General features: G+C 41.8%; 2 protein-coding genes across 12 annotated transcripts in view; one reads left to right on the top strand and one right to left on the bottom strand.

Moving 5' to 3' along the window:
• Positions 1-557: 557 nt before the first annotated feature.
• Positions 558-11479, top strand: EIF4A3 (eukaryotic translation initiation factor 4A3). Its single transcript, XM_035111047.3, has 12 exons — positions 558-882; positions 2193-2265; positions 4962-5028; positions 5299-5361; positions 6088-6220; positions 6667-6747; positions 7675-7816; positions 8445-8583; positions 8733-8848; positions 9428-9535; positions 10200-10327; positions 11096-11479. Exons 1-12 carry the CDS (start codon positions 717-719, stop codon positions 11110-11112), a joined length of 1233 nt encoding a protein of 410 aa, XP_034966938.1. The 5' UTR covers positions 558-716; the 3' UTR covers positions 11113-11479.
• Positions 11480-12882: 1403 nt separating this feature from the next.
• The window catches only part of ATL2 (atlastin GTPase 2), a 28420-nt gene continuing 17104 nt past the window's right edge, over positions 12883-24198 (bottom strand). For 5 of the 11 annotated variants that reach the window (XM_088666809.1, XM_088666808.1, XM_035111046.3 and 2 more), the window contains 8 exons: positions 22936-22992; positions 22259-22351; positions 21901-22039; positions 20744-20871; positions 19780-19836; positions 18809-18880; positions 17069-17500; positions 12883-14198 (listed from right to left, as the gene is read on the bottom strand). In XM_088666809.1, coding sequence (XP_088522935.1) covers positions 14079-14198; positions 17069-17500; positions 18809-18880; positions 19780-19836; positions 20744-20871; positions 21901-22039; positions 22259-22351; positions 22936-22992 — 1098 coding nt within the window. In that variant the 3' untranslated portion in view covers positions 12883-14078. Of the gene's footprint in view, positions 14199-14453; positions 14818-15097; positions 15267-17068; positions 17501-18808; positions 18881-19779; positions 19837-20743; positions 20872-21900; positions 22040-22258; positions 22352-22935; positions 22993-24198 lie in introns of those variants that run through there. The other 6 variants (XM_088666807.1, XM_088666806.1, XM_088666805.1 and 3 more) reach the window with 3 other exon arrangements.

Here is a 24198-nt window from a genome sequence, read left to right as displayed (position 1 = left end):
ACCTGGAGAAGGAAATGGCAAGCCACTCCAGTATCCCTGCCAAGAAAACTCCATGGACAAAGACAACAGGCACACATAATTAGACCTAGGCTAAAATCCACAATAAGTTTCCTTCTTGATTTCTATGGAGATTTCTCCTTGGGTCCCCAGATGTTATTTGACTACAACTCCCATCATCCCTAGCTAGCAGGACGAGCGGTCAGGGATGCGGGAGTTTAGTCCAACAACGGTCAGTAGCTGGGACAGCTCAAGTCGTTAAATCACGAGCCTCTTAACCTCTGAACAAAAATAAAATAAATCCTGAATCCCCTAGAGCTGGACGATGAACCGCATGGTCCCTTCCAACTCTACAATTCTAACATCTGGGGGCCCAAGGTTAAGAAAGGCTGTTTCACTCTAAGAAATATCCGTGGCACCTCTACATTCCTATCTCTACGGGAGTGACGCAACGTCGTCCGGGCGCAGGATTTTGAACGAGCGTCGAGCGTGCTCACGTCCATTTGAGCGCGTCGGGGACGTGGGGGGGGGGGACTGGGGCGCATGCGCAAATCTCCGGTGGTCTCGCGCGGGGTGCGTGTCGCGTAAGGCCTTCGCTCTTCCGGCGCGTCGTGCGGCGGGCATTTCCTCGGTCGAGGCCCGTTCGGTACAAGAAGGTCTCCTGTGGCGGCGGCAGTCGGGTTTCGAAAGGGCTAGAAGAAGAAGAAGCCGGGAGCGGGATGTCGGGGCCTACGGGAGGTTCGGCGGGCTCGGCCCGAAAGCGGCTGTTGAAGGAGGAGGACATGACCAAAGTGGAGTTCGAGACCAGCGAGGAGGTGGACGTCACCCCAACCTTCGACACCATGGGCCTTCGCGAGGACCTCCTGCGCGGCATCTACGCCTACGGTGCGCGCGCGGCCCTCTCCGCGGAAGTAGTGCGGCCGAGCGGGGCGGGAGGGAAGGGAAGCAGCTCCCCCCCACCCCCGGGACGGTTTCCGCCGTTATTCTTATTCGGTGCCTTTTATGTATCCTCCTCTGCCCAGGCAGGCGCCGGTGTGAAATTTAAATAACGGCGTTAAGATTCGAAAACAATTCAAAGGAATACAAGATAATTTTTTTTAATGTGGTACCATTGTAATTCATCCCCACGTGTGTTTTCATTGGTTTTTTTTTTACTTCCATGAAATTTATATGCTGCTTGATTGTAAAAACAAAGCGAATTCCTCGAAACAGGGGAGTCTCCTGCTTAATATCAATTGGCAGGGAGTTCCAAGGTGTAAGTGCTGCCACACTAAATGATCAAGTTCATACAAATGCGGAATGGGTATTATGTAGCACCTATAGCAGTGCCTACATACACTGTTAGTACAGTATGTGTTGTATTGTTACTGCATTCAAAAACATCAGCTACTGTACATCAGTTTTTTTTAATGGGCGCAGTGGTTTTTGTATATTTGCGGGGGGCCTCCCTTGTGTTGGTGTATCAAAGTCTACAAGACACAATACAAAAGGAAAATGGGAAGAGGGTTGTAATGAGAATTGCTGTTGGAAAGTGAGCCCAAGATAGGATTTGTTCTGAAATAAATTAACTTCAAGCATATAAAGCAGTGGTGCTGCTGGACTTGAGCTCTGATCTGCCCCAACTACAACGGGGTGATGGGACGTCTAGTCTAACAACACCTGGAAGGTACCATGTTAGCTACCCTGGATTTGAAGTTTCTTCTTCTTTTCTCCCATAAATGCAAAAGGTTGTATCAGATTTAAACCATACTCAAGAGTAAACCACTTGAAATCAGTGGACTGAAGTTAGTCATTATTTAAGCCTGCTGACTTCAGTGGGTGTACTCTGAATATGATAGTTTGATACAACCCTTTGTTATTTATGGAGACATCAAACTTCCCCTTGGTCATTTGTAGCTGTGTCCCTCATTGAATTTTTACTTTGTGAATTTAGAGACGTACGAAGTTTTCACATTGTCATTGGCCACTTTCATTCCCAAATAATAAATGTTGGCACCTGACTGTCACTTTTTCCGTCCTCTTCCCAGTCTCCTCCCTAGCTCCTATTTCTCTTTAAAATTGAGTGCCAACAGCTATAGATTTCAGTGCTTTGGTTTCTAAATGTTGGTTTTATTACAGTATTGCTCTGGCAAATGTTTTTAGGGTACATCATGTAATTGGAAGGGAAATCTAACCTTTACAAATGAATTTTGTAGGTTTTGAGAAGCCTTCAGCTATCCAGCAGAGAGCTATCAAACAGATCATTAAAGGAAGAGATGTGATCGCACAGTAAGTGAAATTGCGCGCGCGCACACACACACACACACACACACAGGACTTTGGGATATTGTCAGACTAAGAATGCAAATAGTTCATTGAATAATAAAGAGTTGGAAGGTGCTCCAAGGGTGATCTAGTCCAACCCCCTGCAATGCAAGAATTGCAGGTGACAGAAGGTAATTCAACCTCCGCTTAGAAACTTGCAATAAAAAAATGGGTTCCTATTTATTTATTTTAAAAGTAATAGCAATCCAATTAAAACTCCCCACTCTAAAGGGGGTCAAAGTCTGCCTCACAGTATTGCTGTGTGTGTTGGTCCTCCACCTCATCCACACAAGCCCTGCCCCAGCAGCCCCCCCCCAAACTCACCAGCTTCATGCTTTACTCAGCTCTTGCCATGTTCTTAAATTGTAAGGAACGATGCTTTTGAATGCACAGGACTAGAGTAAGTTCAAGAGGGCAATTTATGGCACGTTTACTCAAAACTAAATCCTATTGGGTTCAGTGGGACCCGCTCACTAGTAAGCATGGGTAGAACTGCTGTCTCCATGAACCATTTAGAAAGAGACACCTTTACTTGGTGTCTTTTACTCTCTGATGCAATCTCATCCAGCCATAATTCTTACCTGTAGGTATGGTTTTTCATAGATTAAGGTTACCAGACATCCCCATTTCCCAGGGACAGTCCCCGGATTTACAAATCAGTCCCCATACAAAATCCATTGAAGTTGAAAAGTGTCCCCAGATTCATTGAAAAAACTCTGGTAACCTTATCATAGATGGCATTCATAGGTAGCTGTAGGTGACCTCCCACATTAATCTCATTGTGACCATACAGTGAGGGGAAAAGGTATTTGATCCCCTGCTAAATTTGGCCATTTGCCCTCTGACGAAGAAATGACCAGTCCATAATTTTAATGGTAGGTTTATTGTAGCTGTGAGAGACAGAATAACAACAGGGAAACACCCAGAAGACAAAAGTCAGAGATTGATGTGCATTATAATGAGTGAAGTATTTGACCCCTTTGCAAAATAAGACTTAGTACTTGGTGGCAAAACCTTTGTTGGCAATTACAGAGCTCAGACGTTTCTTGTAGGTGGCCACCAGGCTTGCACACATCTCAGGGGGTATTTTGTCCCACTCCTCTTTGCAGATCCTCTCCAAGTCAGTAAGATTTCAAGGCTGATATGTAGCTACTCGAACCTTCAGCTCCCTCCACAGATTTTCAATGGGATTAAGGTCTGGACTCTGGAGACTGGCTAGGCCACTCCAGGACCTTAATGTGCTGCTTCTCGAGCCACTCCTTTGTTGCCTTGGCCATGTGTTTTGGGTCATTGTCATGCTGGAACACCCATCCTAGACCCATTTTCATCTGGAACACCCATCCTAGACCCATTGGCCGAGGGAAGGAGGTGCTCACCCAAGATTTAACGATACATGGTCCCGTCCATCGTCCCTTCGATGCGGTGAAGGTATCCTGTCCCCTTAGCAGAAAAACACCTCCAAAGCATAATATGTCCCCCTCCATGTTTGACAGTGGGGGTGGTGTTCTTGGGGTCGTAGGCAGCATTCCTCCTCCTCCAAACGCGGTGAGGTGAGTTGATGCCAAAGAGCTTGATTTTGGTCTCATCTGACCACAACACTTTCACCCAGTTCTCCTCTGGGTCATTCAGATTTGCATAGGCAAACTGCAGATGGGCCTGTACATGTGCTGTCTTGAGCAAGGGGACCTTGTGGGCTCTGCAAGATCTCAGTCCTTCACGGCGTAGTGTGTTACCAACTGTTTTCATGGTGACTATGGTCCCAGCTGCCCTGAGATCATTGACAAGTTCCCCCCGTGTAGTTCTGGGCTGCTTCATCACCGTTCTCATGATCATTGCAACTCCACGAGATGAGATCTTGCATGGAGCCCCAGACCAAGGGAGGTTGACAGTTATTTTGTGTTTGTTCCATTTGCGAATTATTTTCTCACCAAGCTGCTTGGCAGTAGTCTTGTAGCCTAGTCCAGCCTTGTGCAGGTCTACAATCTTGTCCCTGACATCCCTGGACAGCTCTTGGGTCTTGGTCATGGTGGCTACTTTGGAATCTGCTGGATTGATGGCTTCTGTCGACAGGTGTCTTTTGTACAGGTACTGTAACGAGCTGGGATTACAGGCAAGACCTCTCCCTTACAGCAGGTGCTTCTAATCTCAGCTCATTACATACAGTGAAGATACCAGGTAGCCTGACATCTGGCTGGTTGATAGGGGATCAAATACTTATTTCACTTATTATAACGCACATGAATCTCTGACTTGTCTTCTGGGTTTTAGCAGGGGATCAAATACTCCCCCCCCCACTGTATACCTATAACTGTCTAAAATTGGAATCTAGATGTTCAGGAGAATTCTCACTTATTTTGCATGTAAGTTGTAAGTTCTAGTATTAGCTTTATCCATTGTAAACCACTTTTATCTTGGGTTATATAAATTGTAATGCAGATACGTAATTCCAGTAGACAAAGTTTGTTCCATTTAGAATTTATTAGCACAGTATATTAGTCTTAAATTTTATTTGGAGGCTGGTCTCAGGTAGATTTGCGTATCTGGTTTCATTAATGGATAAACTGTCAAAACTATTTTGATAGTACTCAACAAAGTTAATTGTACATGGTGATATTGTTTATGTTTTCAGACACAGCTATTAAAAATACTCTTCTTTCTAGATCACAGTCTGGAACAGGCAAAACAGCAACGTTTTCCATCTCCGTTCTACAGTGTCTGGACATCCAGGTACCTTTGGATCACAAATACCCAACACTTATTTTTGAAGATGCAAATAGTGTTCTGACTAGTTATAGTATATAATCTCATTGTCTTAACATTGAGCAAGGACAACTTTTCAGATTAATTACATTTTTTGAACATTGGATTTCATCCCAAATATAGATGCTTTGTCTCATTAAGGGAGATCATAAGTTGATATGTGAACACTTCAAATTTGAAATAACTTTTTAGAAGGAATGTGAAGGCAGCAACACTTAACTGTTTTGTTTCAATCAGGTTCGTGAAACACAAGCATTGATATTGGCACCTACCAGAGAATTGGCAGTACAGATTCAGAAGGTAAGCAAGATTGTAACTTATGAAAATGGAATGCTGCAGCATCTTTAGGTGCTGTGACAAGCTCTGTTCTCCTTCCACTACAAGCAGCTCAGTAATCTCGGGTGGGTGCAGCATTATATTGAAGCCTCGGTGCCGTGTGGATGCTTCTAGAGCGGCTGCAAATGTTTCTGCAACTGCCTAAACAGAATGGTGCTGCATACAAGTGCCCTTAGAGTTAACTCTTAGCACAATCACAGTGGTCTTTCCTGATTTAAATTCTGAAAGCCCATAATTTGCCTACAGTAGCATCTTGTAATTAGCAGCAAGTCTCAGGCATGGTTTGAAAACACAGGATTGCAGCAAGCTTCCAAATGCTAAGCAAGTTTGAATTGGGTCAGTGCTTGGATGGAAGACTGCCAGGGAGCCCTTTGCATGCCGCCTGGAGTTGTATGATAGAAGAAAAGTAGAATAGCGGCATGATATATATATAGAATGCATTGCGCCATTTAGCACTTTTGAATCTATCGAACAGCTGTAGAAATGGCTGCAGCAACAAGACAAAAGACGTCAAACACTCCTGACTTAGAAAATGAAATAGTATTTACATACAGGAGAATGCGCTTCTTCAGTTTCTGACACATGCATTCACAGGAGATGTCATGGCTCTTGCCAGGGTCCCTGGTTCAGTTACTGTTTAGGTTGTGTAGTACCCTTGAATATAAGCTGTTTGTGTATTTGCTCCTGCAGGGGCTTCTTGCTCTTGGTGACTACATGAATGTCCAGTGTCATGCTTGTATTGGTGGGACCAACGTTGGTGAAGACATCAGGAAGCTGGATTACGGACAGCATGTTGTTGCTGGCACACCGGGGCGTGTATTTGGTGAGAAGATTAATTTTATTAAAGAAAACCAAAGAATTTGCCTTCATGATTTGAGTAGATGCTTGTAAGCTTTATGCTCAAGATACTTTTCAGACTTTAGTTCTGTGCTCCATGTGTGGAACTACAGCTGTGGTTCTTTTACACCCGTCCTCATTCCTCCCTTCCTCTGCACTTTGTCTTAGTTTTAAACAATCTATGAAAGATGCCTATAAACAGAAATACAATGTGGGAACTATAGAAAATTAGGTTAAGTAGTGCTGTTGGTTTATAACTTTTGTATAATCAGATTTTTTTGTGTGTGCTTGGGAAGTATACCACTGCTGTCATAATTCCAATTGAGATCAGACTCCCTTTGCTCCTCTGAGCCATCAGTTTGCAGAATAAGAAGTGACTCTCAGCATCTCTGCTAGATCCCTGTTTCTTGACACAAACCTTAAATCTTTCAGATATGATCCGTCGCAGAAGTCTAAGAACTCGTGCCATCAAAATGTTGGTTTTGGATGAAGCTGATGAGATGCTCAATAAAGGTAAAGAAATATTTTAACCCTGATGTCCTAAACGTTTGCTGCGGATGCAAGTCATGGGGTTCCCCCCCCCCTATAAAAATCCAAAATCCAAAACACTTCTGCAAATATTTACAAGTTAATATAGAAGACACATGCCAAATCTCTATTGGAGGTGCATTCCACATTGCTGAGCCAATGGCACCAAAGGCTTGGCTTTGGTTTTGGGGACACGGGTGGCGCTGTGGTCTAAACCACTGAGCCTCTTGGATTTGCCAATCGGAAGGTTGGTGGTTCGAATTTCCATGACGGAGTGAGCTCCCATTGCTCTGTCCCAGCTCCTGCCAACCTAGCAGTTCAAAAGCACGCCAGTGCAAGTAAATAAATAGGTGGCAGGAAGGTAAAACTCCATTTCCATGCACTCTGGCTTCCGTCACAGTGTCCCGTTGCACCAGTTAGAAGCGGTTTAGTCATGCTGGCCACCTGACCCAGAAAGCTTTCTGTGGACAAATGCTGGCTCCCTTGGCCTTAAAGTGAGATGAGTGCCACAACCCCATAGTCACCTTTGACTGGACTTAGTCGTCGAGGGTTCCTTTACCTTTCCCTATGTCAAATGACCCTCACCAATTTAGCAGACAACCAGCAATACTCCTACCCAAGCAGTTCCTGGGGTACTCTGGACTTAAGTTGTCTGGGGCTTTGTCAATGAATACGAGACCTTGAACCTGGTTTGGTAGTAAATGGGCAGCCAGTCCATTCTGCACCAGCTGGAGCTTCCAGACCAAGCCCAATAGAGTGCATTGTAATCCAGCCTAGAGGTTACCAACACATGGACTATAGTGATCAGGCATGGATGAAGCAAATTTGGAGTGGCTTTGGTTGTGATAAATGTGCACTAAGGTACAAGAAGGTTCTCAAATGTAACCTCTCTTGTTTGTTTGGTTCATCTAGGTTTTAAAGAGCAAATTTATGATGTGTACAGATACCTTCCTCCAGCAACACAGGTGGTTCTGATCAGTGCCACCTTGCCACATGAGATATTGGAGATGACCAACAAATTCATGACTGACCCCATCCGCATTCTGGTCAAGCGGTGAGTGAGTTCACGAGTTTAGCTCACGTTGGTACTTCCTTCTATATTAGTAGTTCTGAATCTGATGACATTGAGTGTTAAATATCTGAAGTATTTTCTCTGAATGCATTTGATTGTTTCCTTCCTGATCATTGTCCTGCTTCTATTTTAAGAGAAGGTATGAAAACTGGGGTTTTGGCCCCATTGGGTTTTATTGAGGCAGATACAAAAATGTTTTCTAAACATTGTACTTATCATTTGCCTCCATATTCACAAAATGCACTGTAAGGCATGTCATTGTTATCCCCATATTACAAATGGGAAGGTGCAAGCAGAGGCTGAGAACTTATTGACGATCCTAAGGCCACTTAATAGGTTTGTGGCTCAGGTGGGGACTTTCTAGCTCTTATCCACCACATTGTGTCACTTCTCTTTGCCTTGTTAATCGCAGAATCAACTATTGAGTTTTAAAATTGGACAGATTTGCACTATCTTACCATCTGGCAATTTAACTATAGGCATTCCTGTAGACTTGAATGGACCGTTCTAGAGAATAACACTGCAGTGATAAATGTTCAGTTTTATAAATGTAATGTCTTAACAATTTAAAGTCAGTTCAAAATTTCTCCCCCCTCCTGCCTCTGTCCAGTGATGAGTTGACGCTAGAAGGGATCAAACAGTTCTTTGTGGCGGTGGAGAGGGAAGAATGGAAGTTTGATACATTGTGTGACCTGTATGACACACTCACCATCACACAGGCTGTCATCTTCTGTAACACCAAGAGAAAGGTACGTCAGCAAGGAACAATGCCTGATTTAGTCAAGTCATGAATAAAATCATGTTGGCGCTGACAGTTGGGCAGAACTAAAACTAACTCTTATTTTTGGAGGATTACTCCTGCCAAATGTAAAAATTAACTGACTGCTCCCTGGCTCAGGTTGACTGGCTGACTGAGAAGATGAGAGAAGCAAACTTCACTGTTTCATCCATGCATGGTGACATGCCCCAGAAGGAAAGGGAGTCCATCATGAAAGAATTCAGATCTGGGGCAAGGTATGGCAGCAATTTTTGAATATAGCAGGGATGGGGGAACATTTCTGGAAAGAGAGCCATGTTATCCTACTGGAAAGGTGTTAGGTTCCCCCCCCCCCCCAACAGTGGGCAGAGCATGACCCAGAATTATGCAGAATAAGATCTCAAGCTACTTCCCATGGGAACAGAAGCATATATTTATAATTATTAACTTCATGTTTCGTCTTTCCCCAGAGACCAAGATTGTGTGTGTGTGTGTGTGTGTGTGTGTGTGTGTGTGTGTATGTGTTAAGTTGGCCAGTACACTTTGTCTGCCCTCGCTTTGCAAAAGAAAAATGCAGACAGAATGAATCACAGCTGAACAAGTTCTTGTGAAGTAGCTACATAAAACTTTGAAATGAAATTTCATCCTGAAAATTGCATGCATGCCATTGTAAAATCACGGACAACTCTTTGCATATTTGCAGAAAACACAAGTCTGTGGAGACATTTTCCTTTCTACTTGGATCTTTTGCAGTAATTTTTGCAGACAAAGGAACAAGTGTTATTTATGAGGGTCTCTGCAGTTCAGTAACTGCTTTTTTCTTTTTCTTTCTACAGCCGAGTTCTTATTTCTACAGATGTTTGGGCCAGAGGTTTGGATGTTCCTCAGGTGTCCCTGATTATTAACTATGACTTGCCCAACAACAGAGAATTGTATATACACAGGTAAGTGTGCACGTATTTTGAACTCTTATTTTGCAATGGGAAGCTTTGAAAAAGGTTTGGGGGGAGCAGCTTTCCCTCTCCAGCTGTCTAAAATTGGGGGGGGGGCAAGTGAAAAGGGAGGTACTTGGATGTTTTCGGGGGATACGTAAGATTTCTTCCAGAAAAAATGATGGAAGATTTCAGAATATAGTGTTTAAAAAGAAAATGCTCTTGCTTTTTTAAGTCCTTCACAAAACTTATATTTAACATGAAAGATGTGTCTTTTAAAAAACTTGTAAGATTAATTATTGTCTAGAACAGGCATCCCTAAACTTTGGCCCTCCAGATGTTTTGGACTACAATTCCCATCATTCCTGACCATTGGTCCTGTTAGCTTGGGATCATGGGAGTTGTAGACCAAAACATCTGGAGGGCCGCAGTTTGGGGGTGCCTGGTCTAGAATATATGGCACGTCTATCATTAGTAGTTTTTTTTTTGTTGGTTTTAAGTTGTTTTTGGTTGCCCTGAACAAAATAAAGTGACTAACAAATGTAATAAATAAATATCAATAATAATAATTAGTAGTTGGTTATGCCACCTTTGATAAACAGCATATTTTTTTTTTTTGCGTGATAGATGGCTTATTTAATTTCACTGATTCTGAGTCCCGCTCTTGCCCCACCAGGATTGGTAGATCAGGCCGCTACGGCCGGAAAGGTGTCGCCATCAACTTTGTAAAGAATGACGACATCCGTATTCTGCGAGACATTGAGCAGTACTATTCCACTCAGATTGATGAAATGCCCATGAATGGTGAGTATCTGATTCTTTGCCTAACCTGGTCCTACTCGGGCAGATAGCCATAATCTTCTTTTGATTTACTGGTTACATTGCATGTATGAAATAAATAGGTGTTCACTAATCAAACAGAAGCTTTGTGATTTCAAGATTGCTGAAGGGAAGGAAGATCCTTCCATCACACACGGCATGCCAGCTCAGTGATGAACAGGTTCCATAATTGTATTTCTGCTGTACAGTACAGACAGTTTAAATTGGACCTGTTGTCCCAGCTGGAATCCTGTTGATAGATGAGAGATGGTGCTATGGAATTATGCACAAATATTAATGCTAAGCAAGCCTGTGCAAATGTTACTCCTGCCATACGTTATAGCAAGGAAATAAAAACAGAACCCTGAAAGTTCAGATAAGCTGCTCTTAAACTTCCATCAGTTCCGTCCACATGTATTCCAAATCAAACAAAGTTAGTTGCATTTTCTTAGCCATATACTTCATAATGGAATATGTGGTTGATATTAGGAATCCAGGGCTCTGTGCTCCTCCATGTTGGACACTATCCACTGTGCCAGACTGTCTCCCCAGCTTTCTGTCTATTGCAATCACGTCCTTTCAGCTGGTCCCTAACCATAATTTCATCTTTGTTCATGCACATAAAGTTGTAAGCCATATGCCAAATGGATGTTTAGCTTGACCTCAAGCAGGCTGCACAAGTATTGTGATAAATACTGTTTGCGCTTTGCTCATTACCATGTCTTCAATATGTTATCTCTTTCTTTAATCTAGTTGCTGACCTTATTTGAAGGAACAGGATGGACTGAAGACTTTTAGCTGTGATTTGTTACAGCACTGGCTGCTGTTCACTGCTTCTTATCTTAAGACCATATTGTTGTAACTCTAAAATAGCTGTATGTATATCTGATTCAGTAAGGCCTGTACTTCTGAATATGGTTCTGAAAGATCAGAGTTGGTGAAAAGCATATTGGAAGCAGCTACAAGTTTGTGATTTTTTTTAAAAAAACATTGTCATTGTGGGAATATCCTAAATGCAGAAAACTGTCCTTTTAATTTTCTTGATGGAAGCTGTAAAAGTAGCATCTCTGTAAATAAGGTGTTCATTGACATCCTACCATCTTTTTTCTGATTAAAACAATGAAGTTTTCATATAAATTCCTTAAGTGGCTTTGAATGAATGGCAACTGGTGCTTTAGAACAAGTATTGGTAGTTCTGGTGTCATGCCTCTCAAACAGGGCCAAATGATTTTTAATTAGCAAGTGAAGAGGTCAATTTAAATGGTTTCTGATAATGCCATTTTATATATTTTTTGATTAAAGGCACAGTGCAGTGCAAGTCTGAATGCACTGTAGACATTTTCATGCTTTTTTCATGTTATAAAATCTTATTTATGTATTTATAGCAGGGAAGTGGTAACTTACAATTTGTGTGTATTGCAAGTACTGATAAAAGGTTTTACGCCATTTTTTACATCAGATGCAGAGGTATGTTAAGATTCACTGCTTTGCTAGAACAGTACAGATGGCCGTACAGTATTGCCACATAGTTATGTACACGCTGAGTTACATTAGTCACTTTAAGCTATCAACTGTTTGGTTAGCAGCATTTGCATGTGGACTTTCATTCTGTTGTGCTTTCTAAATGGGTGAATGCGGTTTCTAACCTTTAGTGACCAACCTGAGCATCATTGTTAAAGTGGTCTTCATTTGAAGTGTGGACCACAATAATGGCTGAGCTCCTCTCCAAGGTGAATTAAATGAAAGTTAGCAGCCCTATTTCCCTCAGTGTTCCTGTACAGAATGCTTACTGTATTTAAACATCCGGGGGGTTGAATCCAGTTAGACAGCTTTTGATCTAGCACAGGGGTCCCCAGACTTACCGCGCAGTGGGCCGGTGCCCGCCACGCCGACCGCGCGGCGGGCCGGAGGGCAGGGGAGTGCGCGCGCAGCGGGCCGGAGGGCGGGGGAGTGCGCGCCCGTGCGCACACGCACACGGGCGGGGGAAAAATCGCCGAAAATCGCTTGTGCGCATGCGTATGGGCCTCCCCCGACCCGGAAGTGCATCGGAAATGACCTCTTCTGGGTCGGGAGAGGCCCATACGCATGCGCAAAATGGATTTTCGGCGATTTTTTGCCGATTTTTCTGATCGTCGCCGCGCCGTAAGAGCGGGCGGCGGGGGTCGTCGCGGGCCGGATTGGGAGGCCGATTGGGCCGCATCCGGCCCGGGGGCCATAGTTTGGGGGCCCTGATCTAGCACATACCTGTTGATAGCTGACTTTTGCCGATTCTTTCTCCCCATTGCAATACCTCTTTAAAATCTGTTCCAGAGAGTTGGGGACACCTTTCAGAACAAGGTGGAAAGCAGTATGAGGCAGCTGAAGGCTGAGTTGTGAAAAATACCCTCCTCCCCTCCTCTTCTTTAGTGGCAGCACCTGCTGGGTCAAAAGCTGTTGGGCTCTTTGCTGTGTAATGAACTTTGACTGGCACTTAAGTTGCACAGAGAACTGAACACAATTTTGTAAAAGTTACATCAACATTTCTAAATAAAAATCATGAGTTTAATTTCATATATACACAATTGATTTTAATGTACCGGAAAATAAATTACAGGAAATAACTTTAAACTGCAACTGAGGACAAAGTTTCACAACAAACATTCCCACTGATTTCCCATGGGGGTGAGATTGCAGTGCTCAAGGCAGTAAATATCACAAAAATATCAAAAAACTCCAAATTGTGTTGATGCATTCACACATTTACATGAGCCACAAACATTCCTTTACAAGGACTGTACTTTGCCTATCACAGAACCAGGTTTTGCCATAAACTACAAAACTTTGATACAAAATTGTATTTATATATTTATATTTTTTACATGCCCTGTGGTTTCTTAAAAAATAACTAGACACACTGTACAGACAATCCTAACTCATTGCTTTGTAGCTGTAGGCAACGGTTTGTTTTTGGATGGATTTTCTCCCCCGCAAGTTGTATTAATGGCATTATATATACATGAAGGCTAAAACTGCAGAGAAAATCTGCTCTCGTTTCTCAATACGCATATCCTGTAGGACAAGGTCTCCAAAGTTTAAAAGGCAAGACAATGTACACTTGAAGATAGCTTCCTTGGTTACAATTGTTACCTCTAAATGTAATTTCTGTGGAGATAATACACATGCATTTGGGTAATACTGGTAGAAAAGGCAGAAAAGCAAGGAGTAGCTAAATGTAGTGGCTCAAACATGACTCCGCAGCTGACTGCGACCGCTGATATGTCAGCTGGATTCATCATGTTAACGGTTTACAAGTGTTCACAAAGTTAAAATATTTGATGGGATATTTTGTGGCTACATACATTCTGTTAAAAGATTTCCTTGTATAGGCTCGATAAATTACTTCCCTGAAAAACCCTTTTACAGTGGATATGTTTCTGCAAGACAGAGCCCACATCACCTCCCTGTGGGTACACTATTGTCGTAGCCAATATTGTCGTAGCCAAGACCTCACTTTCCTGTTATTTGTTGCCCTGGGCTGTGTCTCAGAAGCAAAAAACGGAGAAAGCCTTAAAAGCCATCAAAACTTCCTACCCTGCACCCGCACACACACACACACCCCACAATGTGACGGCAGCAAATTGAGAAGCCAGTCAGAATAATCTACTTCTCTAGAGTCAATGTAAACTTTGGTTTATTGAGTTCTCATTGTACAGCAAGCAATTCTAGGATGGGCAGGCAGATGAAAGGAGATGAATGGTCAATCTGTCTTTAATCTGGTATGCTGAGACATCTGTTCAGTCAGGCCTGCTTTGAGAGAGTTTGTAACCGATTGTCTCATAGTATCCTCAATCAAATTATCACCAAGAGGTTTTATCACCTGCAGCATGAGAAATGTACAAAAATAAATAAAAGTAACTCAAAACCCCAAACCCGCTGAAACATAAAAAAAGAAATTAGAAAACAAATTAAAATCATTTATGAAATGCATCCCAAAGTATAATACAAAAAGGAAAAAAAAAGATGAGTTTGGCTACCAGCATATGGTTAATAATTTCCAGAGCATTAAGTGGTTTCCTCCTATGTAGTATTTGACTGAATCCAAATCACTTTACAATTCCTAGAACATCAGGTGCAATTTCATACCCTATAATGCAGCGTCAACCTGGTATGTTTATATCATTTATGTAAAGTGGGCCAGATGGTCCTGCTTACTGTCTATATGAGTTAAGTGTGAACGCTTCAGAAAGAAAAAGAAAAGGGTAAAAATACTGGCTAATTTTTCTTCTTGTTATTGTTGGATGAGAGCCGCTGCCGTTGTGCTGAGGTAAGAGCACGGCGAATCACTCGACGTCTAACAACTTCAAAGAATTTGGAACACACCTAAAACATGGAAGCGAGTTGTTAGAAAAGCAGTTGACAGAGAGCAGGGGGAAGGGGAAAGCAGTCTGGGTGTTAAAGATAGTCCCCACTGATATTCTCACCTTCTTGGGACTCCTCTGAAGCAAAGGAAGAAAGAGACAAGAGACAGGAAGGTGTAAGATCAGTAGTGAAGGATAGGAGTTAGACACTGAACAAGACAGCTTTTGCTTTCAAAATGTACAGGCTGATTTTGTAGGCTGGGGTCTGCCTTTTAAATACTAATTGCTGGGCCTTAAGTTTAGAACAGATTATTCATATTCACAAAAGGTTTGTTGGCAGTTCTATGCCACAATCTACCAAGGTCTTGCACTTCAAGAACAGTAAAAAAAGCTTTCTCCAAAAGTTAATGAAAAGCACCTGGCTATTAGCGGTACAGGATCTACTGTGTATGCTGAAGATACAGGTTCAGTTCCCAGCATTTCCAGGTAGGGCTGAGAAACCTAGAGAGCTTCTGCCAGTCAGTGTTGACAATACTGAGCAAGATGAACCAATGACCCAACTCTGTATAAGGGAGATTCCCAAGTTCCTGGACATGGAGCAAGTTTTAATCAGTAAAAGGTCATTTCCATGAGAAGAATCAATAAGCAAGTGAGAATTTAAAAACATTCTGAGTAAATCTATAGAACCTGCTATGTACTATATCCATGGGTGGCTTTGCAGTAGTGGAAGCTGGGGCACCCAATTTTCTAGAGCCCCCAATCTTGCCGCAGCCCATCAAGCCATACTGCAAGCTGTTTTGGAGGGTCCCCCAAAGTGCAGGGTGCCCAATTCTGCTAGGACCAAGCCACTATTGGATACAACCCTTTTCCCCCCCCCAAGCCCCATCAGTAAAGGTAAGGTCTTCAGATGAACCAGCAGAGGTGTTCATTTAGCACATGGGGTACAGAGGTTTCTACTATATTGTCTACAAACAGCAGAACTGTAGATGGACCATGACAGGACTGCTTGAATCATGTATCTTTGGTAACTGGTTGGCCACTAGGGATACTGGACTAGATCAGGGCTCTTGTGCTCTTTCTACATCTTAGTGATATTAGGTACCCAAATCTTATAAAGGTTGTTTGTGGGAGGCAACATCCTAGTTCTATAAAAGCTCGGAGCAACCTTCCTGCTCTTACACCTCTAAAAAAGTGGATCTACAGCTGCTCCTGGCTGCAAAATTCCAGTTAGCCAGCAGGTGGCAATATAAGGGCATCCTTTTAGTCATGCAACAGGACTCAATAATACAGTAATAGAAAAAATGACGCTTAGGCAAAGTCTAATCTTGGTTAAATAATGAGGGGATTCAACATGTGTACATGAAAAGCCACAAAGTACAAAATCATTCAGACCCAATGGTGTGTGTTTTTGGTTCATTCTTTACATATTTACAATTCAAGATTCCTCCCATCTCTAGTTTCAGATTAAGGCTGCACTCCAAAACACACTTTACTAGGAGTAAGCCCTACTGAACACAGTGGGACTAACCTCAGATATAACATGCAAAGGATAGTGCTAAGGGAACAATTAATTAGTTGTTGAGAAGCTCTCAAATGTCTTGGAAGCTGTTGCAGCAGAGCACAATGTGGCTTCTTTTGCTCAGGTTTAATCAATAAGAATTCATATGAAAAAATTTTTGAACAAAGAACTCGGAAACCCTTTGATGAAGTGCATACATACCTTGAGGTGGCCAGCTATTGATGGCTCATAGTCCTTCCCTTACACAATAGGAATTTTAATGAAAAACCTCCTACAATGTGCCTAATTAAAGTTTTATGCTTGTCACATTCCAATTCCAAATCTCCTGCTGACGTGTTTATGCACTTAGTCTGTATAAGTCTTTAAGAACTGATCATTTTATGAATGAGCAATTTTAGTGTGCAGTAAACAAGCTAAAGTATGCTACAGCAGATAGTCCTATAATATACTCAAGCTCAACTTCCATGAATTTTCCATTCACTGTCATGACAACCAAATATGGAATCGGAATTGCTAGGCTCTTCAAATACCCATCCTTTTTAGAAAGACAGTTCTTACTTACCTTTTAAGAGTGTAAACCAAACCTGTGACTTTTATGGACACATACACACACGGGGAGATGAACTCACTTGACTACCTCTGCCTTCTAGGGATTTTCAAAATCTGGTTGTAGGATTGGGCACAGAGATACTAAAAAATATTATGGGTGTATTTCAAAGGCTATTTCCACCAGGTTCATTCTCTAGTGATTTATTTCTGGAGTTTGTTCTTCATTCTTGCAGGAGGGGCATTTACACCAACTACTGCTCAAGAACAGCAAAGTTGGCAAGTTTCTTCCGGAATGAAAACTTTTAGATCAAAGGTACCCACCTGATCCCATAGTAGCTCAGCCATCTGATCAATGAGTGTTCCAACTTCTCTGAATTCCCCAGAGTATTTAACGTATGCCCAAGTACAAAGGGAGACGAGTGCGACCCCCATTACAAGGTTACATAGGGTAGCTATGGAGTTCATTCCAATGAAGCCAGTCAGTCCTGATATTATGTACATAGCAAACATAACAGCAAAGAGAGTAGCAGGGGTACGGGCAGCATAGAAGAGGTTCTTGCCATCGTTGTGCTTCACAAAGTTTGCATAGACTTCGTCGAGCTCTTCATCAAGCTGGTCCTGGTAACGGCGACAGAAATCCTCACCTCCCATCTTTTTCACAGAACGGAATTGTTTTATGGCAAGCTCTTTTACATCTTGGTGCTTTCGCTCTAAGTCTGCAGGAGCAATATAAGGCTTATCTCCTCCACAAACCTGTTGGAATAAGCAGAATTGACCTATTAGCTCACATTAAGTTAGAATTCCCCTAGTGTTACAGGGGTACGACGGCTACAGATGTCAGTTACCACTAAAAAAAAAAAAGATGCTGTGTTTATTATATTGGACAAGGACTGGGGAGATCTAGTTTCAAATCCTCGCTCAGCTACAAAGCTCACTGGATTACCTTGAACCAGTCACTATCCCTCAAGACCAGCCTATCTCACAAGTTTGTGAGGACAGTGAGAGGCAGAGAACCATGCATACCTTTGCAGAAAAGGCAGGATAACTTTAAGTAAATAAAAAAACAGGAGGTGAAGGAGGAAGCTTCCCTTCACTGCTCCTTTTAAAAAATGTAGTAGCTCTCCAGCCATCATCTTCGGAAAGACGGCTGCTTGTGCCCAAATCAGACTGACGCATGTGGAGCAAGGGCAACCAAAGGGCATTAATGTGTTAATTTTACATCGCCTTTATATATATATGTAGCACCACATAACAGCTCCAGAGCCATTCACGATCCTTCCAGTGTACTAGCTAAGCAATTCATCCGAGCGCTGATGCAGGCATAACATCCATGCTTAAGAGACCATGCTGCGGAATCAGTCTTCCTTACCAGCCGTCCCCATTTCTTTTACAGTGGTACCTCTACTTACAAATAACTCTACTTACGAATTTTTCTACTTACAAATGGAGCTCCGTCTGCCATCTTGGATGCGGTTTAGATAGGATTTTTTCTACTTACGAATTTTTAGATAGGGTTGCTTCGACTTACGAATTTTTTCTCCCAATGCATTCCTATGGGATTCGACTTACAATTTTTTTCGACTTACAAATGTGTGTTCGGAACGCATTAAATTCGTAAGTAGAGGTACCACTGTACCTCCCTCAAACCTCAACATCACAATTTGTAAGTTTCTCTGTAGTAACATTAATCTTGGTATATTCAGGTACATTTGAGGGGCATTATTCCCCACCCCCTTTAATATTTTCCCCACTTCCTTTTCTGTGTTAAATTTGCAAATAAAAAGTAAAAAGTCTGAGATGTAGCTCAGACTTTGTTTTATTTATATACTGGAACCAGGTGCAGAGAAGAAGCTCACGGTGTCTGTATTCAGAAATAAGGAACAGGGTGCACCTTTCTCAAACATCCTTGACAATCCACTGCAAATCACTCAGAGATTTATTGGTAGATCTGGATCTACCTACTCTTGGTTTATGAGATCTAAGCTCAAATATCCACCCAGTGCAGAGCAGTTCTTAGATTAAACTAAAAGCATGCAACGTATGGTCCATTCACATCAATACCTGCTCCATTCCTTTGTTGTAAGTATCTTTTGCTCCAGCTACCGCAGCAAGGTTGTTGGCTTCTGCTGTTGCCTTAAGTTAAAAAAAAAAGCATAGCAAGTGACACTAAACAGCTTGGAGGAGTTTCATTTGTGTCATAGTTTCCATATTTGTGATCTGAATACCAAATGAATGTATTCTTACCATATTTTCATACCCTAAACGCCTGAATCATTACTTGCAACATCCACCCTCTGATGTCAGCTCTTGAACAGAATTGCTTGGCAATCTTAAAACAGTTTTCTGGGCTAGTATGCTGCAGTTACCAGAAAGAGAATGCCAAAAAACACTGCTTTAAGAGAAACTCACTCTGAAGAAAGGCATGTCAAGGTGGTAGATGGGAAAGACCCATTTAATCTCAGTTTATCTTGATAGCACAAGTTGGCTATGTGCAGAATCAGTGTACACCATAGTTTGTTACGCTGACATTTAACCTTTGTATGCATAAAGCTTCCATTTCAGCATCCAGGTGGGAAACCTCTGACCTATGGGCCAAACTTGGTTTGCTAGGCCTCCCTCAAACATAACATTGGGTGTGGGGCTTCAAATGAACAACAGGGAGTTTAAAATGGGCTCCCAGCTACCGGGATTTCTTTGCTGGAGCAGGGCATGCCCCCATTTGAGGCAGAAACTTACTGATCTGGCATTTCAACCCCCAAATCTTGAAATGTCTCCATTAACATAAGAACACAAAAAGAAACTGCAGGCTCAGGGCCAATGGCTTATCTAGTCCAGCATCGTGTTCTCCCAGTCACCCACCAGAGGCCTATGGGAAGCCTGCAAGCAGGACTTGAGCACAGCACTCTCCCCTTCTGCAGTTTCCAGCAGCTTTTATTCAAAAGCATACAGCCTCTGACCATCAGCTGTGCTGATTTGTATCAAACACTCTTGACGTTAGATACCTTTAGAGACAGAAGTGTACAAAACTTTACCTGAAGCATTGACTTAGGGTGAGGCAGTTCCTCTCCTTGATAGATTTTAATATATGCCTAAAAACAAAGCAAGGTTTTACTGTCTAGTTTCAATCGACTGAAAAAGCAGATTTTAAATACAGCGCCCAAAATTCAAGTTCAATTAAATAATATATAACTTACTGGATTAAGGTGGTCTATCATGTCCACCAATATTAAATGTTATACTTTTTAGCAATGTTGAAGATTGGATTCACTGAACAACCACCATGCCGTAGGGAAGCATAACCATAATTAAAGGTGGTTTTCCTAGGATCATTTTGTTGGGTGTGCTTTTTGGAAGCGCTATGCAGCAATAGATGGGTGCAGCAACACAGTTCAAGGACAAGTAGACTCCATGCTGCCCCACATATGCCAACTTTGGGTTATGACAAATCAGATGAGATTGCCTACTCTTTGGTACAAAACACTGCAACCACCAGCCAGAGCAGGAGACTATTATTTCAAGAACAGGAGTTTGCAGATTAAGTGTACTTGCACTGGATGGTGTACTTGCATCACTCCAGGGGCAACTGGAAACCACTTTGCATCATAAAGAGCAAAACAGCCTAATGAGATATGGGGCAACCTGGGGTGAGTGTAGTTGCCCATATAGCAAAGAGTTGGTTTATGTACATCAATATGCTGGAAGAGCCAAGAAAGGAAACAACACTGAAAGTCTCAACTGAAAATTGGGGCCATATAGCTGCAGAAAGCTTCTTTTCTCTAGCAAGAGCATAGTTAACAGAACAGAAAGAAAACTAAGCTGGACGATCAAAAAAAATGCCTTGCCTTTGATTATGCTGGCCATAATGTGCAGAAGTTGCACACAACTGCATTTCAATGGGTCTCTGTCACTTAACAGGGCTCTGGCCTACAAGCTGAAGGGCTTACGATAGGTTCGCTGTTTTAAAGAACTGATCAATGAGCACAAGTATTTGCCTACCTTGAAATATTGCACAAGATCTCTACATGTCACCTTCGAGCCACTGATCTCTTTCTCTACCAGGTTTTCAGGAGCAAGCAGCAATGGAACCAGATTCCGTAGCTCACTCTTAAAGTCGTCATCAATGTCTAGTGGAATCAGTCACAGAAAAGGAGTTGCAATTTTGCCGCAATTAACAAGACGCTCCTTCTCTCCAGAGTCAGTGGTGGCTTAACATGATGTGAAACATCCCAACTCAATAATTGGATATCCAAAAAGAAAGAAAAACCTTAAAACCTTAGCCAATGCTGAAGGTTGTTTCATTAAAAGATTGCCAGTCCTTTATAACAAGGCTATCCAAAAACCAGAGCAGCAACAGCAGCACTGTCATCAATTTGTGTTCTTGAATCAGAAACACAAGATAAGCAAGATCTTTATTGTCCCAGTTTATTTCTAAAATGCTGTGAATCTTAGTTCTCTAACAAGTACTCACATACAAAAAAAAAAATCAGTCGCCTAATACATGCCCTGGCTGATGGCTACTTTGCTGGGCGCTCTATTCCAAGCACAGAAGAAGTGAGCAAAAACTTATCAGTGAAATATAAACATTGCTTCAGGTGTGTGTAAGAGTTTCTATTTATGCCCATCGGAAAGAATATAAATAAAAATACAGCATTAAAAATACGCAATGATAGGCAGCTGCTGTTTTTCAGGTATGTCCACATTCTGCTGAAGCTCCCCCCCCCCCCAAGCTAGCATGCCTATACAGTTCTAGTATAGTAAGTTTCTCAAAACAAAAGCCCACTTCAGATGCAATGGGAAACCATGTTGGCAACAGTCTGGCTTTGTTTCCCCTACTCCACTTTCATTACTGTGTAAGTTTCAATCAAACATCCCATTCACTGTTGTCAGCAGTGTATAAAATACGTTTCAAACATATACACTAGTGACACCCCCCCCCCCACCAATCAACTGAATATTTGACTACAGCATTCAAACATAATTTATACTAACATCTCCTTCTCCAATAAGCATATTACTCTATATATCAGAGCTCATCCGTACTAAATTTTAGAATTATGTACACTTCATCTACCACCTTCAGTGCATTTGCACTTGAATACAGATTCAAATCAGTAATCTATTAAAGCCAGGAATACAAATGAAAAACCTCATACCGTTTAGCCTCCCATCAAAGCTTGGGTTTGTTGCGACTTTAAGACCAGGATGTGGCAATAGGAAACAGCCAAGATTACTGAAACATGAGTGAATATGCTTCCTTACATTCTGGAGCTCTTCGTGCTGGTGCACCTTAACCTACAAGCAATACACATTTTTCACAACACAATCTTATCAGAGATTTTATACATCCTTCTGGCACCACAGCTTAGTATTATTTTATTAGAGAGAATATTAAAGCTGACCTAATCCAAAACAATTGCTGTTAGGTTCTGTGTAGTGCAGCTCTCATGAACCAAGTTCTCGTTTGTTTAGGAACATGGTCGTACTAACGATTTACCGCAGGTCATAGCTTACCTGTAACCTTTTTTCTAAAAATTGTTTTCCTCCAGCTAAGCCATATGGATGTTCATAAGGATAGCTCCAGTCTCTAATTAAGAACATTAGTGTCTATATGAGAAAGACAAAAGTAACAGTTAACCATTGCCCTGGCCACCAGAAGAGCATGCATAACTAGAAATACTCAGAAGCTGAACAAGTAGGATTTTAATCCCCAAAACGTAAGTAGCCTGAAAATACCACCATGGAAGCCACAGTTTAATCTTGGCCGTTCCATAAAAATTATACACCAACTGCTTTGCCATGTGCACCGTCATTGCTTAATGTACACAAGGTTTGGTCACAAAAATACGGCTTTTGGCTACCACCAACAAGCCTGTTAAGGCCAATAGCTTTATAGCAGAGTAAGCAAACACTATACGAACTTTGACAGAAACATTTACCCATTATGGCTTAGGCAACTTATACACAATACACATGATGCGAGCCTAGGGAAAATATGGCTGCCCTGATCTACACATACTATCGATGTGTAAGGTTAGGAACTATGTAGCCGCCTTAAACGTTTTGCTGAAGTTGGTATATGCTATGATTAATGCTTACTGGATTCTACTGTAATGTGTGAAACTGCCCTAAGATGTTAAATATACATACAAAAAATAATTAACTATGACCAATATAATCTTGCTATTTACCTGAAATGGCTTTTGATAAATTTCTTCCATAGCTAGCCTTCCGTACTCTGTAAACAACTATAAAACGAAGCCATTAAGCACGCATTGAGAGTACAGAAACAAACAGTATTGCAACACATGCTCAGACAGACATTAAAGTAGCCCAATACTGGATTTCAAGTCATTACAGTATTCATCATTGTTAGGCGCTTGCACTGACCAAGCTTATAATACAAAGGAAAGCCATATACAGTCGAACCTTGGTTCTCGAAGAGAATCCATTGCGGAAGTCCATTTCATTTTCGAAAACCAAGGCACGGCTTGCGATTGGCTGCAAGATCTTCCTGCACTCAATCAGAAGCTGTGGAAGCCAGATGGACATTCAGATTCCAAAAAAGTTCACAAACCAAGGTATGACTGTATTCCAATCCATTAAGAAGGCCTGCAGTACTAAACAACTTTTTGCCTACTTCCACTGTCTTGTGACTCAACAGCAGTCCTCTGTTTAATAGGAGCCAACCTATTTTTGCCAATTGTGGCAATAAAATGACTACTATAAATACATAATACTATACAATATTGCTGCTTTGTAAAAAGAAAATGAAAAACTGCTGCATTAGCCATTTGGGGTCACAATGTTCAGTAAATCTGGGAGCACCTCCCTTTAAAGCTGATAACTGAAAAATAAATCGACTAGCTTATACCATAGGCAGCTCTAAAAATTGTGCTCCAATCTGAATATTTACCAATTCTTTAATTTTATATTCTAGCGGTATGTACCAGCAGTGCCCACCTCCCCATTATCTATGTCAAGGTAACTTTTGACCCATGCTGTCCGACTTCAAAACTATCTCAAAACCAGAAAGATCATCTTTTAGTGGCAAGACCCCAATGCTTCCATTACTCTTTCACCAATCAGCTCTACCAACCAAAAAATTTCATTCTTCAAACCTAGCATCCTTCTGTTGAAACATCATAGTATTTTCCAACAGGAGCCCAAATTTAGCAAAGTCAATTTGGACAAAAATTCCTTAACTGCTTAGAACTGCATAGAATCCAAGTATTATTTTATTTTATTCTTTTATGATCAGTATACTTTAAAAAAAAATGAAGACAAATATCTCAGAAGTAAAGGGCGGGGAGCCCATCGCAATGTATTAGCCATGACCTTAATCATTCTGTGCCGAGTCCTATGCGCACATCAGGTCTTAACATCCCATCACTCTTCCTACTTCTAGTAGCAGCTACATTCCAAACGCAGGTGGCGCTGTGGGTTAAACCACA

Source organism: Zootoca vivipara, chromosome 3 (assembly GCF_965207765.1).
Source record: "Zootoca vivipara chromosome 3, rZooViv2.hap1.1, whole genome shotgun sequence".
Classification (NCBI taxonomy): domain Eukaryota; kingdom Metazoa; phylum Chordata; class Lepidosauria; order Squamata; family Lacertidae; genus Zootoca; species Zootoca vivipara.
Note: the sequence above shows the minus strand (reverse complement) of the source record. Positions and strands in the feature narration are given on the sequence as shown.